An 18,544-nucleotide genomic window follows, 5' to 3' on the forward strand; every position below is an offset into this window, starting at 1 on the left:
ACATTGATATCATTTTTTTACTTTTCTTACTTTCTATTATCCCTCTATTGCTATAATAATATATTGGTTATCTGAAGTTGCTTTATCATTTCTTAATGCCCATCTGGTAGAAATAGATTTTTTCCAATTTTATATATATATATATATGTTTTACTAATACTATATAGACCAGTTGAAGGTTGCACTTTTCTGTAGGCTTATATCACAGTATTAAAACAGCTTTCAGTCTGAACTGAAATGGTTTCCAAGGGCTGTGTAAAATGGCTCCTGGTGCCCTGTTTCCTGTCTTCACAGGAAGTGATGCAAAAGATGCAGAACTAAATATTTTTAATATATTTGTACAACCTCTGCAATATTCTAATTTATAGTATGGTGTAAGAGAGCTGTTTCATTCTCTGTCCTATATCTGGGACTGTGAAAAATGTAATGTTATGTTATAATAGTTTTTAAACAAAAATAGAAGGGGTGGGACTTTGTACCATCACCTGAGTGTGGAGTAAATGGAAATAACGTCAATCAAAGGAAAAGCTTTCAGAGCTAGGAAGGAGCTCTAGATGGCGGATGAGCCTAGGGAAGGGAACTGTGGGCATTCGTCTGACTGATTTCTCTTGCCTTTATTTAGTGGAAAGTAGCTCGTTGTGATCCGTAATTATAAATACGGACGAAAGATTACTATTCCGACTAGGATTTAGACGTTTTCGCCGTTTTTTGTTGCTTTTTTCGAGTCGCCAGAACCGTGTCTGTCGAGCGAATGGTCGAGTCGTTGTTTTCCATACTGTGCTCTGGCAGCCATGGCGCTCCTCCATTTTTAGTGTGCTCCGTCTGTCGCCTGCTCTGACTATAGAGGAACACTCAATAGGCCTAGTCATAGTTTTCAACATGGATTGTTGTCCTTAGTTTATTTTTTATCTATGTTATTGTTATTTTTAACAATAAGTGTCGATCGCTTTTTTGTTTTTGTTTTTTTTACTGTATTATGATACATTTTTATACGCCGTTATAACTTACTCGGAAACTACTACTGCTTCATTATACCTTCATGTAGTACATGGAATTGGTATGTTTACATTTTATAATACATTTCATTATCTGCCTTTCTTCTCCTTTTGCTAATATTTGGCTTGTCATTTTATCTGATGACGCAGTTGAAATTAATGCATGCGGCTTGTTCGGTGGATAATATTGAAACAACGCCGGGTATTTAAGTCAACGTAATGGCACATGTCTTTTTTTTTTTTTTTTAGATTTAAACTAAATGTAAACAGTTATTCTATAATACTTTACCATCGAGATTAACGTTATGTATGTTTCACTCCCTGTGCAACGTCAGTGTTTTAACTGCCACGAGCGAAGGCAATTTAACGGGACTTGTATGACAGTTCATGTTTCCTATAACTTTTTGACAGTAGCCTACTAAATACCAGGACAAACAATCATCTTTAATCAAAGATTGCCAGGATACAACGATGATGAAGAATAAAAATAAAAAGCAAGAGGATGAAGGTTCGACTCAAAGCAATGCATCAAGGTATGATCCTATACTTTTTTACCTTTTTTGACATCTCCTTCGATTGTTTACCTTGTCAAGCATGGTTGGTCACCTGTGCATATATTTTGAGCATGGTTTTTATGATGTGCTGTTGTGTCATACGAATGACCTTGCTATTGTTTAATAGCCACACCCTGATTTTTTTCTACCATTTCATATGCTCAATACTGAGGATTTGGGCCTTTGTGGGAGATTATTGCCCATAGCCTGTATGTATAAAACAAATGTAAACATGACAATTATGCTGTTAATAACCAATGGACAAAAATGTTTGTTTGTTTGTCGATCTTGCTATCATCTAATATGACCTTGTCTTACAATTTAGTACTGCATTGCACCATTTTATTAACGTTGATTCATTTTCAGAGACAATGCATTAATTTAGGCCTATTGTGGACCACCTGGACATTAGGAGGGTTTATGACTTTTTTCATTTCTTTGCATACTTTTTCGTTTGCATCAGTCATAAGCTTGTTTATATTTTGACTGGATTTTCAGTGAAAGTTTTCACTTGTCACCTAAAGTTTCTAACCAAGTTACCTCATGGTCTGCTCATGAAAGGCCTTCAGATAATTGTTTTTAAATACCATTTTACTTGGCTTAAAAATATTGACATGTTTTCAGCTCAGCAATACCTGATATCCTATAGTAGCAATTATTTTATCCTAGCCATAATATAGTTTCATTGCTTTGTATCTATCAAAAGCTATATAAAATGATGGTTTATCATTGTTTTGTCTTTAAAAAATTGATTGTTTTCCTTATTGCCTTGTTATTCATTGGTTGAATTGGTTCATAATTGATAGTTATGGAAAAGTTCTTAATATTGGTCAATATGAGTGACATTTTTTAATAGTCTAGGCACAGTCTTTAAATTACCAGATGGTGAATATCCAAGTGTGTTTTCACAGGTATAGGTGTTTTATATTGTCTGTGTATACATGTTGATTAATATTTCAATAATAATAAAGGTGTTTCTTTTTAAACTGAAAGTGATGTTTTTAAACTGATATCAGAATCAGATCATTTGGCAACACTAAGGGCAGTAAGATAAAACTCCTGGCTTGCAATATAAACAAACCATATTAACTATCAGTTATAATGAATTCTGTCTAAACTATGCAGACTGCAGAGAGGTCTTGCTTTTTTAAATTTGTACAGATCCCTCTGAAACAATTTAAGCACAACATGAACAGTCACAATATAATCATTAAGACTCTAGGGGAACAATACCATGTTCAACCCATGTAATATTTTCTATGTTGCAATGCCAGTACACTACAGCCACACTAATGTAATTGCTGTCTGTTGGCAGCCATTTTATTATCCTTGTTTTGAGTTAAGTGTGTCCTCACCCAGCAATTGAAACATTTAGTATTATTAAAGGTCTTTATTTGTCTCACAAAGATAAGAACAAGAAAAGAAAATATAATACATTTCGGTAATATTTCACTTTGTTACATCTCTAGGCTAACGTGTGATATTAAGTCACAAAATGGCCCTTTGTGCACAGCCTGCTGCTGACTAGCCTGCTGACTTTCTGTATTTGAAGTGAAGGCATAGAATTACAGAGGAGGAAACAGGAAGTGTTTCAAAGTTCAATGGCTTGCATACTGAGCTGAGATAGGCTATCTTTCTACTTAGCAACACATGAGCCAATAGGAATTTGAGATGGGTTCATATCCCGCCCAGGTTTGACCTCACTTGAAATGGAAAGAGCTATTTACTTCCGTGTCTGGTCAACTACACCCTCTGGCACTGTGGGGTGTCTGGCTATTTTGAAAGAGAACAGGTGTTTAAACAAAACCAAACTTGTACATAATTTACTGTATTTAACAACACCTGTTAAACAAACCAGTCCTCCAAAGTGTGCATGCCTGCGTGTGCATGCGTCCATTTTTTCACTAAGATACTGTAACTGCATGAACAGAATGCCAGACAAAAGACTGTTCAATGCATCATTGCACAAGACAGCCCAGTAGTGTCAATTGTTGTAAGTTCTCATGTAAGAAATGTGCTTTGAATAAATATAGGCTATTGTTTTTACTATTACTATACTGGGGAGGATTTATACAACATCACTTACTTGAATAATTGTCAAAGTGTTGTGATCAGGTCTTAATATTTTGAGAGAGACAAAAACCAAAACAAATCGACCAAACTGCTTACTGCTTGGGGATTCAAGATTAAAATTGGATGACCAACCCACACAGTCGACGCAGACGCCTCACTACTGATGGCATAGTACACAGCGCATTACTATGACCAATTTTCCTCAGACGCTAGTCAATCAACATCCCCACGTCAGCTTGGGGTGTCACAGCCTCAATGCCCATCACATCTTATTTGTTAACACCTATGTGTGCATAATGTTCCCCAGAAAGTGTCAAAAGTGATACATATTTGATAAAGCTTTGATTACTATACTGGGGAGGATTTATACAACATCACTTACTTGAATAATTGTCAAAGTTTTGTGATCAGGTCTTAATATTTTGAGAGAGACAAAAACCCTTTTGCACAACAAGATGTAAATGGTGATTTATTTATCTACTGCAACAACCAACACTGTAGTTCAGTAGGACCCTTGGCAGTTGGTATGGAATGTTTATGACACCATTTGGTGTCTTGTTACTGAATCTTGCTCACAGTGGGGACAGTAATATGCCTTTCCAGTGTTTTTCCTAATCTACCACACCACAGCACAGAATGGACATTTATTTTGAAAGTGGTTACTACTAGTGATTTCAGGCAAACATGCTGTGAAAAAAATGTTTAATTTGCCCTCAATGTTGTTTGGGGATTGAGATTTTGGTTTCATATTGCATTTAAGCTGTAGGTAGGTAAACACTGTAAAACTGAGTGTTTTTGCTCCTTTAGCAATTCTGCTTCAGAAGAATCCAACCACTCTGGCTCCGAATCTGGAAGCCAGTCTGAGAGTGAGCACGCCAGTGAGAGGCGTAGGTCCCACAACTCGGAGTCCAACAGCTCCTCAGAGTCGGAGAGTTCTCAGTCAGGCAGTGAATCTACCGAGTCCAAATCCCAACAGAACTCTGCAGAGGTCAAAGACAAGCCAGTCAGAAAAAAGAACAACCTGGCAGATGTAAAGAAGGTAAGGTAACTTGCGCATAAAAGCCCTGGCACACCAAGCTGACTTGTCATGACTATTACAGTCTACGTTGGTAGTGCTTTTTTGTTCCTACCCGAGAAGAAACAAATCGACCAAACTGCTTACTGCTTGGGGATTCAAGATTAAAATTGGATGACCAACCCACACAGTCGACGCCTCACTACTGACACCTATGTGTGCATAATGTTCCCCAGAAAGTGTCAAAAGTGATACAACATCCCCAATCAACATCCCCACGTCAGCTTGGGGTGTCACAGCCTCAATGCCCATCACATCTTGAAATTGGATTAGTTTTTATTTGTTAACACCTATGTGTGCATAATGTTCCCCAGAACATTAGCGCATTACTATGACCAATTTTCTCCATCAGCTTGGGGTGTCACAGCCTCAATGCCCATCACATCTTGAAATTGGTTACTATGTTTTTTTAAGATTTATTTTGGGGCTTTTATGCCTTGATTAGATAGGACAGTAGGCTGACAGGAAATTGGGAGTGACACGCAGCAAAGGCCGTTGGGACCGGGACTCGAACCTGCAATGTGCTGTCAGGCTACAATGTAGCCTAGGAGCCTGAAATTGGTTACTATGTTTATACAATATACAGCAGTCAAAAATGTGTCTTTTTATAATATGGAACAAAGACAAGCATTCCCAATTCCGTGACATACCTCTGAACCAAACAGATTTCATTACTAAAATAGAATTTGATACATTTCTAATAAAGCATTTGATTAATAATTTCACCCCATGCCATTTAAAATCTTTGTTTTAATCACTTGTTTTATGAAGGGTAGGCTTACGAAAAGGCAGTGGCTGATTAACTGCATTGTGGTTACAGATGTGGGAAGAACATCCAGATGTCTATGGGGTCAGGAGGTCTAATCGCAGTAGACAAGAACCTGCTCGCTTAAACATTGGAGCTGGGGTAAGAAGATGTACATAAAAATGGAATATCAGCATTCCAAAAGAACTAACATAACACACAACACAGCATGACTCCAAAACCTTAGCTAAGCTTTTTAAAATTGATTGCTTTCTTTAAAGTATTGCACCATCTAGTGGACATTCAGAAAAAGTGCTGCTATATCATTTACTGCATAGAGCCTGTTTAAGCTGTGGTGACTACATTTGCAGGGTAGCAGTGACTCTGAAGGTGAAAGTCCCAAAAGAAAAACACGATCTAAGAAAAAAGAGTAAGTACTATTAATAATTTTTTGTTCATTTGAATTATAATTTTATGTGGTGACATTTTCAATACATTTATTGTCTGACTGATAGATACAATCATCCTTTATAATAGAACACGTATACACCTTTTTGCTTGTGTCAAATCCATTTTTTGCATTATTCGGTTGGCTGAATTGTTAGTGTAAGTGTGTTAGTATTGTGGTTTACATTCTTTTTTTACACACTTATGGGTATCTGTTTGATCCAATAGGGATACAAATGGGATGTTGTAGTTAGATAGAAAGGTGACTCCCCAAATCTCCAATCAAATTTAATGATGTGATCAGTCTGATCAAATCGGGTTTTCTTGAGCACCCTCTGGCCAATATAATACAAAAAAAAGAAAGAAAATGAATCAAGGCAATGATGGGCCTTGAGGGTGAACTTTTGGTATTTCTGTGTTGTAAGAAATACCTGGAATGATGATGACTCAAATGATGAAGAGGATGAGGAAGATGACAGCAGTTCAGACAGTGAGCAGTCAGAGAAAAAAGTTAGATCCAGACGACTTGCTGCTAGAAGGTAAGGGTAAAGGCAAGACTAACCGACCAACCCACTGATAAACTCAGATTCATTCCACTTTGTTTGATCATCAGTTACTTAATAGCTTTGCCATTGAGAATTCATCACTGTGCTCCAGTCTGTTAAAATATTGGAATTTTGACCATTTTAGAATTTCTGTCTTTATTTTCTTGTGTCAACATTTGTTTAATCGTGTAAAACTGTTACAGTTAAGCATTGTGTATAACTGAAGCTGTTTCTAGGCCATTGGCTGTTGTCAGGCAATTAGGTGTGATAATCATTCAGTTCACAGCTGATAAGCACAATGAGCCCAAGCTCTATGACAGGCCTGGTGTCTTGCGTGTTGTCTCTAAGTGGTCCGTGTGTCTGATGTTTTACAGACCTCAGACCAAATCGGCAGTAGCCAAAAAACAGCAGTCCCAAAAGGGAAGGAAATCCAGAAAACAGGAATCATCTGCGGATGAGGATGATGATGACGACGACGATGATACTCCAAAGAGACAAACTCGCGGACGGGCTGCTACAAAAGTCCAAAGGTAATTACTGCTGTTTGCAGTCTCTATGGTAAATTAGAAGTCATGTGACTTGTAGCTTTTTGCACTTGTTTCTTTCATTGGTTTTTAAATAAAGAACAGGGAAGCTCTAACATTTCCTTCAGTCTTATTTCTCTGCTCAACTCTTGTCGTACTATGATTTGGTTGCTGTTGATCGTTCATAATGCCGGCAATAGAGGAGCTTTTAAGCTCCAGCTTAAAAACAATGTATAAAATGTACAGTGGCTTTATTTGCGGTTAGTTCATCATCTTACTTCAGCTTTGCTGGCATAAAGCTGTTATCCTCTTCTCTTTGTCTTGCGTTGCAGTTATAAAGAGGACCATGACATTGAGACAGACTCCGATGACCTCATTGAAATGGTTGGCGACGTGGCGGAGGAACAGCAGGATGATGAAAGTGAGAACATCGAGAAAGTTATGGACGTGAGGATAGGAAAAATTGGAGGTAATCTCTTTTCATTTTACAATTGAATTCACAGTTATAGTTTATTTTAAAGTCTAACTGGCAAAAAAACGTAAAATGTCTGTGTGCATGTTTAGAATTTGCATCAAAGCCCTAATGATGATAAGACATTATTTTGTAAACATGCGTTTATTAACACAGAACACTTGTTTAATCCGTAGGCTTCAGCAGCCTATAACAAGGCATATGTTTGACAAATTAGGAGAATGAGGACAGATTCGTCTCTCCTTCCCGATACTAAATAATAGTAACAACACAAAAAGTTTGTGAGGTTTCACAGTGAAGTCTGCCATGCTGCTTTTCTTGCTGGATGGCTTTGGGTGTCTTGCTTTAATAATGTAATTATTATGCGTAACAGATGTTAATGTTTGCAAATTGTGCAGCAGAGAAAGTATGCGTAACATCTGTTACGCATACTTTCTGCTGCACAATTTGCATTGTGCATTGCGTTTTATCACCAATGTCGGCTAAATCATCCCACACCGCACTCCTATGTGAAGCTGACATTTTCAAGCAGGCTTTCAAGCATATCCAAAACTAGTCGGCACACACACAACCAGGACCGGACATGAATTGGCGCAGCACAGACACAAACACTGTTCCCTCTCCAATGTTGGAAAACATTTGATATATTTTTAGTTTTACATTTTGAACTGGCTATTTTGAAAAATAGTAACATTTATAACATTTTTGAACAAGCCATTACTTTAAAAAAAAATGTAATTAAAAATATTTTAGGATTTCCATTTTATATATACAGGTGTGTGTGTGGTGTGTGCGTATGTGTGTATATATATATACACACACACACACACTAGGGCTTTCACTTCTAGTGATTTTTACTAGTCGACTAGTTGTTTAACTACCTATTATGTAGTAAAAAAACCCAAAACGTATTATTTGTACATTTATAAACTGTCCATCGGTGACGATAATCTAGCATTCTAGCTGATCTTGAGGCCTACAAGAACGGGGGGGATTCTTTTCTTATCAACTAGTCAGCAAGGTCAACTAGTAGATTTACTAGTCGACTAGTTGCTTAAAGCCCTAACACACACACACACACACACACACACACACACACACACACACACACACACACACACACACACACACACATGGTTTTCTGTGCAAGTGCTGGAATGTTTACCATTGAACTGGCCTGCTTGCTCGGGGGATACATTGAATCTGGACCCAGTTCAGTTCAAGATTCATGTCAGAACCTCTGTCTAGGTGAGACATGACCTTTGACACAATTTAAATGTCTCAATAGAAGAGCAGGGACTTGGGGAGACCAAATACAACCACCCCCATTGTATAGGTTATATTGTATTCTACCATACAGATTGGACAAAATTACATTGTATTAAGTTATTATGAATGCATTCCGTCAAATGGCTTTGGCTAATAGAGATTTCCTCTTCTAGTCACTGGGGCTTCCACTACTCTGTATGCTGTTGAGGAAAATGGAGACCCAGCAGAAGGCTTTGATCCAGAGAAGGACGAGGGGGAGACTCAATATCTGATCAAGTGGAAAGGCTGGTCCTACATCCACAATACATGGGAGAGCATGGATACTCTGACCGAACAGAAAGTCAAGGGTCTAAAGAAACTGGAAAACTTCAAGAAGAAGCACGATGAACTCACTTCTTGGTAAACTAATTAATAGATGTATTTTTTTTATGGCATGGGCACAAATACACAAACTCTTCAGAATTGACACAGCTCATGTCATGTTTTACAGGATGAATAGGGCATCCCCTGAGGATATAGAGTATCATAACTGCCAACAGGAGCTCACCACTGACCTGAACAAGCAGTTCCAAATTCTGGAGAGAGTCGTTGGTGAGAACAAGTTAACATCACTTATATATAAACTCTGATCAGAGGAAACCTTGTACAGTATGTGTAAAACGGTTACTTTTCAGGGAATTGGGAAAATACTTTTCAAGTATAAACCTGTCTGTGGTATAAATCCCACAGACAGACTTGACCACTTTCAAACTGGCATCACTGTTTCGGCAACTTTCAAGAACTTGAAAATGATTAGTTTTTCAGAAATAGTGAGAATAGCAGGCCAGTAAGCTCACAGCGTGACGAATTGTGATGCGTTGTGCGCTTGTAGATCAGCTATTTTCGCTACTTCTGCGTCACACTGTCATACGATGGGCATTCATTTACAATATGTTTTAACGGTATGGATGCATCCTTTCATAAAAAAAAAGATGTGTGGTTTCTCGCCGATAGCGCCGATATGCTTTGACAGGTGATGTTTTAGTTGGGTACATTGATAGCGCCGATATGCTTTGACAGGTGATGTTTTAGTTGGGTACATTGATAGCGCCGATATGCTTTGACAGGTGATGTTTTAGTTGGGTACATTGATAGCGCCGATATGCTTTGACAGGTGATGTTTTAGTTGGGTACATTGATAGCGCCGATATGCTTTGACAGGTGATGTTTTAGTTGGGTACATTGCTGTTCATTTGAATGAACCCAAACGATTGCATTTTATTTTCAGTGTTTCTAATTAGATTTTTCTTCCTAACAGCCACAAGAACAGGAAAGACACAAGGCCCCTCTGACTTTCCTTGTAAGTCCATATTCATCATCAAAGTATTGTGGATTACTAAAGCAAAAGCAACGCGTGGGGCTAAACAACGCACTTTAGTTGTTCCTGCATAGCGTTTAGGCAAACTACGACCAATCTCAGTCAGTCAGAACCAATCGATGGAACTATCTGTTTTAGAATGGCCATTTGATGTTTTTATTATTTAACCCCTTTATTTAGCCCCCCATCATTTGCCTGCAATTAATAATAAACTTCTTTCTACATCCTCAAAAGCACATAGTCACAAGACATCATCATCGTCCAATGAGCCAGAGTACTTGTGTAAATGGATGGGCCTACCCTATGCAGAGTGCAGCTGGGAGGATGGAGCTTTGATTACGAGGAAGTTTCCGCGCTGTGTAGAGAACTTCATTACCCGAAATATGAACAAAACAGTCCCCTCCAAAGAATGCAAAGTAAGTGCAAGTCAGAATGACTTCCAATGTCACCTCATTTCACATTATTGGGGGGAATGTTTAGGAAACCAAAGCTAATGGTCACTTTAGTGTTATACTTTAGTGTTGATTGGTCACTTTAATGTTATTGCATGGTTTTCTTATCACAATTCAAGGTGCTGAAACAAAGACCAAGATTTAGTCCACTAAAGGAGCAGCCAGATCATATTGGAGACGAGACCCATATTCTGAGAGATTATCAGCTCGATGGATTGAATTGGCTGGCTCACTCCTGGTGCAGGTAATAATAAAATATACAACTACAAATGTACTTTCTTTATTAATATCCAACAATTGTATTGGGATGATACACAAGGCTGTAAGCAAGATCACATAATGTTCTTTTGTCTTTCTCTTGGTTCGTCAGGTGCAACAGTGTTATTCTCGCTGACGAGATGGGTCTGGGGAAAACCATCCAGACCATTTCCTTCCTGTCCTACTTGTTCCATTCGCACCAGCTCTATGGACCCTTCCTACTGGTGGTGCCCCTGTCCACTCTCACCTCCTGGCAGAGGGAGTTTGACATCTGGGCCCCTGACATGAATGTGGTGGTCTACCTCGGTGATGTCATGAGCAGGAAAGCGGTGCGGCGAATTCCGTTGATGACATTTTTTGTAGATTTGTAAGAAGAAAAAAGTCATTATGTACATGTACGGAGGACAGGCGCGTCGGATAAAGGAACTGGAGAAGTAGAAACAATTTGAATCCTGCACACTGTCTTCACTTACAGCGTTTTATTGAGCAACGTTTCGGTCGTTCAGACCTTCAGGCATTGATGCCTGATGTGCAGGATTCCATTTTTTTCTACTTTTCTTTTTCTTTGAGTGAACTCGTACTGGAAGCTAATGCCCTGCCTCCTGTGCTCTTCATTGTGTTGTTAATAGATCCGTGACCAGGAGTGGGTGAACCATCAAACAAAAAGAATTCGTTTCAATGCACTTATAACCACATATGAAATTGTACTGAAAGACAAGGTATGTGGTGCAATTGCATATATTTCCTATTTTCTATGGTGTCCTATCTGGCGATAATGGCCACTGCAACTAATCAAGTTATAATATTAATTATTAATCCAAACATTTCCCCAGGGGGTTCTGGGAAACATCAACTGGGCCTTCCTGGGTGTGGATGAAGCTCACCGGCTGAAGAATGATGACTCGCTACTGTACAAATCACTAATTGAGTTCAGGTCCAACCATAGGCTACTGATTACCGGCACCCCGCTACAGAACTCCCTCAAAGAGCTGTGGTCGCTTTTGCACTTCCTGATGCCTGAAAAGTATGGAATATGTTTTCCCTCATTAAACTTTAAGCCACAATTGTAACTGTAAAATTATTATAGAAATGTATCAAAACTTATAATTTAGATATGCCGACACATCTTTTACCACCTTTTAGGTTTCATTCCTGGGAAGATTTTGAGGAGGAGCATGGAAAAGGGAGAGAAAATGGATACCAGAGCCTACATAAAATCCTCGAACCTTTCCTTCTGCGTCGCGTCAAGAAAGACGTGGAGAAATCTTTGCCCGCCAAAGTGGAACAGATCCTCCGTGTAGACATGTCCGCCCAGCAGAAACAATACTACAAGTATGACCCCCTTTTTTCTTTTGTTCTGTTTCATCCTCCTGGTCCATTCTGCTAAAAACTATTAGAACAGCAGTCAGCCAGTTAAGGCTGCACCTCCCTCTCAGTTAACATGAATTGTTCCTGACTTGCACCAGGTGGATTCTTACAAGGAACTTCAAAGCTCTCTCCAAAGGCCCCCGAGGCAGCTCCTCTGGCTTCCTCAACATCGTTATGGAGCTGAAAAAGTGTTGTAACCATGGTTTCCTCATCAGACAGTCAGATGAAGAAAGTGAGACCCAACAGGAGCACCTGCAGGTACACTCTAATCAACTTCCCATCTTAGCTCTGAGTGTCACCTTAGGGTATAAGTTGTTCCCATTCTACTCAGTATTTTCAACGTTGATGTTCTTTGTCAACATCTGTTACCTCAGAGTCTGGTGAGGGGCAGTGGGAAGCTGGTACTGTTGGACAAGCTGCTGACAAGACTTAAAGAGAGGGGCAACAGAGTCCTCATCTTCTCCCAGATGGTCAGGATGTTAGACATTTTGGCTGAGTACCTAGCCATGAAACGCTACACTTTCCAGGTAAGGTTTCCTGCCTTTCTTGACTGCACTTGGTCTAAGGAGGTCAATGCTATGCAGGTGTAACATAAAATAACACATTTCTTAAAGGAGAATGCCGGACCAAACGTTTTCTTACCTAATCTGATGTTATTCTATTCAAGAACAAGTGGTAGAGATTAAAAATTACATCCATCCAGTGGCGTAACTAGACGTCACTGGGCCCTGATGCAGGCTGATCAGCGAGTGTCAAAAATGGGCTGCTGTAAAAAGGTGAACTACCGCAAGAAAGCGCATGCTGTGAACTGCGGTGCACTCAGTTATGTAATTATTTACCTATACCACTCGTGCTTGGATAATATAACATTAGATTAAGGTAAGAACTTGGTTACTTGGTTAGTCTGGAATTACAATGCAGGAGCTGTCGGGATGGTGGGGTATTTAGGGTTTGATTCAGGTCCTGGTAGGATCAGATGTCAGTGTTGCAGGACACCTAGTTTGCCAGACTGATAGTAGTTTATTTATATCTACAAGTTATTTTTTGACTAGAACTGGCCAGTCCCCAGCAAGCCAGCACACCCAGAGTGTGATTACAGAGTTGGTCAGTCTGTGTGGGTCAATCGCTATAGACTGTAATGCTCTAGGTCCTAGAGTCTAGGAGAATATAAAAATGCATAGATGCTGTGATTGCATGGATAGCAGAGTGATGCTGGGTTGATGACAAAGGCTCTAAATGTTATGCAAATTATTTACTTCTCTTTATTTTTCTCTTCTTCAGCGGTTGGACGGGGGTATAAAGGGAGAAATCCGAAAACAAGCGTTGGACCACTTTAATGCAGAAGGATCAGAGGTATGTATACAGTATACAGTAGGTTTGAGATATTGAAGAAGGTTCTTGTTCTCAACCTTGCATTTATGTTTAGAGAACGGCGCCGGCCATGCATGTTTGAGAGTTTGAGACACATGCCAGTCCCTTCATATTGCTTTACGGCACAAATGTTATGTAAAGATCGGCCAATCAGTGTGATAGACGGACAGACACGCACACACAGATTCCATAAATTATAGTATACTAGTCCATACCCGTTTGGGGATATGATATGAGTGCATTGTGAGTACATTTCACCCAGGTGAAGGAGGGTCCGTTATCTGTCCTCTTATCGTCTTTCCTCTGTCAATAAGTAATAACACGTACTTGAATAGGTTAAAGGGACACTTCACCCCTTTTGCAACCAGATCTTATTTTAATGATGTTTGGGAGACAAGAGACACTTTCCTGGGGTGGTTTATGTGGGTAATATTTGTTTTTAGATATTTCAGTATTTTAAAGTGTCCATGGACTCCATGATGTCATGGACACTGGACTCACTTACTTCCTGGACTACATGTTGTCTCGGTAAGTCAGCCCTCCCCCTATCCACAAGTAGGAGTAGTGGGCCAAAGCATTATGGGAATTGTAGTCCAGGAAGGAAGTGAGCCCAGTGTCCATGACATCATGGAGTCCATGGACACTTTGAAATACTGAAATATCTAAACACATAGTACCCACATAAAAACCCCAGGAAAGTGTTTCTTGTCTCCCAAACATAATTTAAATAAGATCTGGTAGCAAAAGGGGTAAAATATTAACCTACATCTCGGCACCAATTACGTCTTATATATACCAGGTGTCCCCTTGGCACACCCATTATGCAACGCTCAGCCAATCATCGCGCAGAATGGCACACTTTCCAGCCAATCACAACGGCCAATCACGGTGCCAAACATGGTACTTTATCCGTCCTCAAATTTTGCCACCATACGTGGTCATTTTTCTATAATTATTATGGTAGTTATTAGTTAAGATAGTCCATACTCGTGTGGGCTTAAGAACAGCCAAACTAACACACACGCAGGCACGTGAGGCGGCTGTATGCCTCACAGTACTACTCTGTACTGTACTGTACTGTACTGTACTCTCTCTATCCCCCCCGTCTCCCCTATCTCTACCGTCTGAGGACGCATTCTATCCATGCTTTCTGAGGACGCAATCTCTAGAATTAGTAGTTCGATGGATATAGATTAATGTAAAGAGCCAACATGAGATGCTTTTTCCTGCTGTATAAATCCCTATGATTTTTTTTGGGCAACTTCACTTTGGGCATCCGCATAGGATAAAGTATTTATCAGTGGCATTAATGTTGTCAAAAGGGGACGTTAAATATAGATGGGTCTATACAAAGGGATTTCACGTAGATATCTTATTATCGGTCATGCTATTATCATGATAATAATCTCATCCTTTGTCTTATTTTACATGATAAGACCTTTACTGCTGTATATATTTTGGTGAGTTGCTGTGTTTGATTTGCTCATATGTGCTTACAATTTCCATTGGTTTCTAGGACTTCTGCTTCTTATTGTCTACCAGAGCTGGAGGGCTGGGGATAAACCTGGCCTCAGCAGACACCGTGATCATCTATGACTCTGACTGGAACCCTCAGAATGACCTACAGGCACAAGCCAGGGCTCACAGGATTGGTCAAAAGAAACAGGTAAACCTTGTGTCCCATGTCTACTATGACCTTCACAATACATAGGACAGATTCAGCAAGGCAAAGGTACATTTATCACTACAAAATAAACTTCTACTTTGCTTATTACAGCAGGCTTGTGCATTAATCAACATGAATAAATATTAAACATTTGGACGCTTTCATTTTACAGGTGAATATTTATCGACTAGTTACCAAGGGATCAGTAGAGGAAGAAATCATCGAGAGGGCAAAGAAGAAGATGGTTTTGGACCATTTGGTTATTCAGAGAATGGACACCACTGGTCGGACTGTACTGGACAACTCTAACTGTACTGGAAACTCAAAGTGAGAACTTGAACATTGTTCTAACATAATTATGTAAGAACAGTTGGATTCTGAATCAATCCCCACCACACATCGTAACATTGACTGCCTTCTGCTTACAGTTCAAATCCTTTCAATAAAGATGAACTGACTGCCATCCTCAAGTTTGGTGCAGAGGAACTGTTCAAGGAGCCAGAAGGAGAGGAGACTGAACCACAGGTACTATTAAGCAAAAATGGCAACTTGAAAATAACTTAAGCTTTTATTATATATGTATATATATATATATGTATGTATGTATGTATATGATTTATATGTAACTGTATGAAAATGTGTCATAATCCCATGAGGGATGGGCCACGAGGTGGCATGACACTTAAATAAAGTAATTCATTCATATATATATATATATATATACACCATTTATTTATTTTTTATATGTAAGCCTATAAGGATAAATGGGTTCAAAATGATTAAAATCAAGATTCCTTTTTTTTACACCCACATCTGTTTGCCTGCAGGAGATGGACATCGATGAGATCCTGAGGTTGGCGGAAACCAGAGAAAGTGACCAAGGCTCGAATGCTACTGATGATCTTCTCTCGCAGTTCAAGGTACCAGTTTCAGTTTAACTGGACAGTGTTTGCAGTAGGGGTGATAAGATTAATGGATTGTCTGAATAATGTATTGAATACAATTTTAGTAATTGAATCATGAATTTCAAGCTTTGCCAAAATGTGAAACTGGTGATGACTACCATGATGTACTTTATTTCCTTATTTTACCATATGTTTATCGTCTAAAGCAGTGGTTCCCAAATGGTGTGCAATGCATCATAGCCTGATCCCAAGTTTGCTGTCAGATAGCAACATGTTTCTTTGACTCTATTCTCACTGTTACCCTATCACTCGGTTTCCCTGTCATTCATTCTATCACTACTCTCATTCTGTCTTCTCTCTTTCTCTTCATCGTTGCAGGTGGCCAACTTCTCCACCATGGAAGAGAGCACTCCAGAGCTGGAGGAGATGAATGTGCGAGACTGGGATGACATCATCCCTGGGGACCAGCGACGCAAGCTGGAGGAGGCGGAGAAGCAGAAGGAGATGGAGGACATCTTCATGCTGCCCAGAAGCAGGAGCTCCAACAAGAGGGTGAGGAGTAGAGCCCAACTGATATATGGCTCTGGCCCATATATCATTCATTATAGCATACATACTGTCGCACTTTGATCACAAGACAGAGACAGCACTACTGGGTATTTGTAGTCTTGATTTATTTAGAAGTGAGTTGACAAATGAAAAGGTGAATTAAGGTAGGCGTTCACATAGAGGCACTCGGGCAACAAATGTCTATCCTCTTCCTCTCCTCCTAGGTTCCCGTGGTTCCTGGTAGGCGTGAGGGGGGTATTTAATCTAACAGTTATTTCCCTTCCTTTTCGGTCAGGGTGATCGAGGCACGTGACATCACATAGCTATAGGCAACAGAGTCAACAAAGGGGGTTGCCTTCAGTCTAAGTCAACTACTCCATGGCCATTATGAATGGGGGGGGGCTGGGGGGTCCTCGTATCCTCCCGGTCCCGTCCCGGGGTTTATTCAGAGTTTCCGTATGACTCGTCAGAGCCGTAGTTTGCCTGCGGACGAGAGACATGCAATTACTATACAGTGTTCGATATACGTGGCATATTTAGTGAGGGAATGAGGTGCGTGTCTTACCGCCAGGCGCTCGATAGCGTGTGCACACCAGAGAGACCAGACCTTGACTGAGAGGGAGGCTGCGCTATTTGTAGGCTGTAGGTGAGAGACGCAGGTGGGAAGCAATCGCTCTGATAGAGGATGACAGCCGGTACGTACCGCCCCTCTATGATGCGTCCGAGAGGTTGGCGCGGCGCTCCACCTCCCTCTGCCTGTCTCTCTCCGGCGTGGAGGCGCCTACCTGGCCGGCGGTCTCTTAGCGAGACACCACAATACATATAGCAAACATTCAAAATAATAGCAGGTCTACAAGCTCAGAACATTTCTCAATGTGAGCTCGTAGAACAGCTATTTTTAATGCAGCTTAAGTGGTTCTTTGTGTTTGTTTGCTTACATTAATTATTCTCAAAGAGAAACTTCAAAGTTAAATCCAAGTTTTTATTTCAAAATTCGGATTGGCATTGGACCCAAAAGTCTGGCATTGGCTGGGCTCTAGTGAGGAGACACTTGGTTCATTCTTTGGGAGCTGGGAAAAGAACACTTTCCCCCATTCTTTGTGTGTGTGCGTATGCCTGTGCCTGCACGCACATAATACAAATGAGTTTGAATGGATCGCTAGCTTTGTTAAATCCCCCTGTGGTGCATTAGGTATTACTGATGTTGCATGCTAATTATTTATTTTGCTCATCTAGATTCATGGAACATAAAAGGAGGGTTGCAGTGAAATGGAGCATCTCTGTATAAAAACATCTTTTACTATGTTTTGGGGGAAATTCACCAAAGCATTTATAGTATCTCCATTCAGACGAATACATATTCGACTATATTCACCATTTCACATAGCGGTCATTTTGATCTTACGTCATAGGTAACATAAGAGCAGGATGTGGGAATATAAACAGTTGGATGATTGATTGATTTGATTTGGTGATAATGCATAAAAAAGAGCACAATAGCACTTTCCCAACACATACAGTCATAACATCAGTGAGGATAAAAACACAATGAAGCCCAAGGGCCTATTTCCATTGTGGTCCTCTCTAGATTGTGAGCTCTCTTGTCCGTTTTGACATGTGGAGTCTGAAGGTTGTTTTGTGTCCATCAGGCTCGTCAGGCCAACGACAGCGACAGCGATGTGGGCGATAAGCTGAAGAACCGAACCTCTGGCTCTGAGAGTGAGACCGACGACAGTGATGACGACAAGAAGCCCAAGAGGAGGGGCCGACCCCGAGCCCGGAAGAACAACGTGGAAGGCTTCAACGATCCAGAGATTCGCCGGCAAGTCTTATGTTATACTTTAGCTATTGAAAAATAGCAGATCTACAAGCTCATAGCGCGCCACCGAGTGGCGCGCTATGAACTTGTAGGTCTGCTA

The 18,544-nt window shown here is 40.1% G+C and overlaps 1 protein-coding gene across 2 annotated transcripts in view; it reads left to right on the plus strand.

Annotated features, from left to right (window-relative positions):
- Positions 1–401: 401 nt before the first annotated feature.
- The window catches only part of chd2 (chromodomain helicase DNA binding protein 2), a 28,166-nt gene continuing 10,023 nt past the window's right edge, over positions 402–18,544 (plus strand). The window contains exons 1-26 of one of the 2 annotated variants that reach the window (XM_079502016.1): positions 402–1,057; positions 1,407–1,528; positions 4,430–4,661; positions 5,518–5,604; positions 5,814–5,872; positions 6,315–6,428; positions 6,809–6,964; positions 7,291–7,427; positions 8,873–9,098; positions 9,190–9,290; positions 9,997–10,038; positions 10,291–10,472; positions 10,628–10,752; positions 10,879–11,095; positions 11,396–11,485; positions 11,600–11,790; positions 11,910–12,098; positions 12,233–12,392; positions 12,509–12,661; positions 13,416–13,487; positions 15,022–15,171; positions 15,344–15,498; positions 15,600–15,696; positions 15,999–16,091; positions 16,455–16,628; positions 18,275–18,447. In XM_079502016.1, coding sequence (XP_079358142.1) covers positions 1,467–1,528; positions 4,430–4,661; positions 5,518–5,604; positions 5,814–5,872; positions 6,315–6,428; positions 6,809–6,964; positions 7,291–7,427; positions 8,873–9,098; positions 9,190–9,290; positions 9,997–10,038; positions 10,291–10,472; positions 10,628–10,752; positions 10,879–11,095; positions 11,396–11,485; positions 11,600–11,790; positions 11,910–12,098; positions 12,233–12,392; positions 12,509–12,661; positions 13,416–13,487; positions 15,022–15,171; positions 15,344–15,498; positions 15,600–15,696; positions 15,999–16,091; positions 16,455–16,628; positions 18,275–18,447 — 3,437 coding nt within the window. In that variant the 5' untranslated portion in view covers positions 402–1,057; positions 1,407–1,466. Of the gene's footprint in view, positions 1,529–4,429; positions 4,662–5,517; positions 5,605–5,813; positions 5,873–6,314; positions 6,429–6,808; positions 6,965–7,290; positions 7,428–8,872; positions 9,099–9,189; positions 9,291–9,996; positions 10,039–10,290; positions 10,473–10,627; positions 10,753–10,878; positions 11,096–11,395; positions 11,486–11,599; positions 11,791–11,909; positions 12,099–12,232; positions 12,393–12,508; positions 12,662–13,415; positions 13,488–15,021; positions 15,172–15,343; positions 15,499–15,599; positions 15,697–15,998; positions 16,092–16,454; positions 16,629–18,274; positions 18,448–18,544 lie in introns of both variants that reach the window. The other variant, XM_079502015.1, reaches the window with a different exon arrangement.

Source organism: Electrona antarctica, assembly GCF_951216825.1.
Source record: "Electrona antarctica genome assembly, chromosome: 5".
NCBI lineage: Eukaryota > Metazoa > Chordata > Actinopteri > Myctophiformes > Myctophidae > Electrona > Electrona antarctica.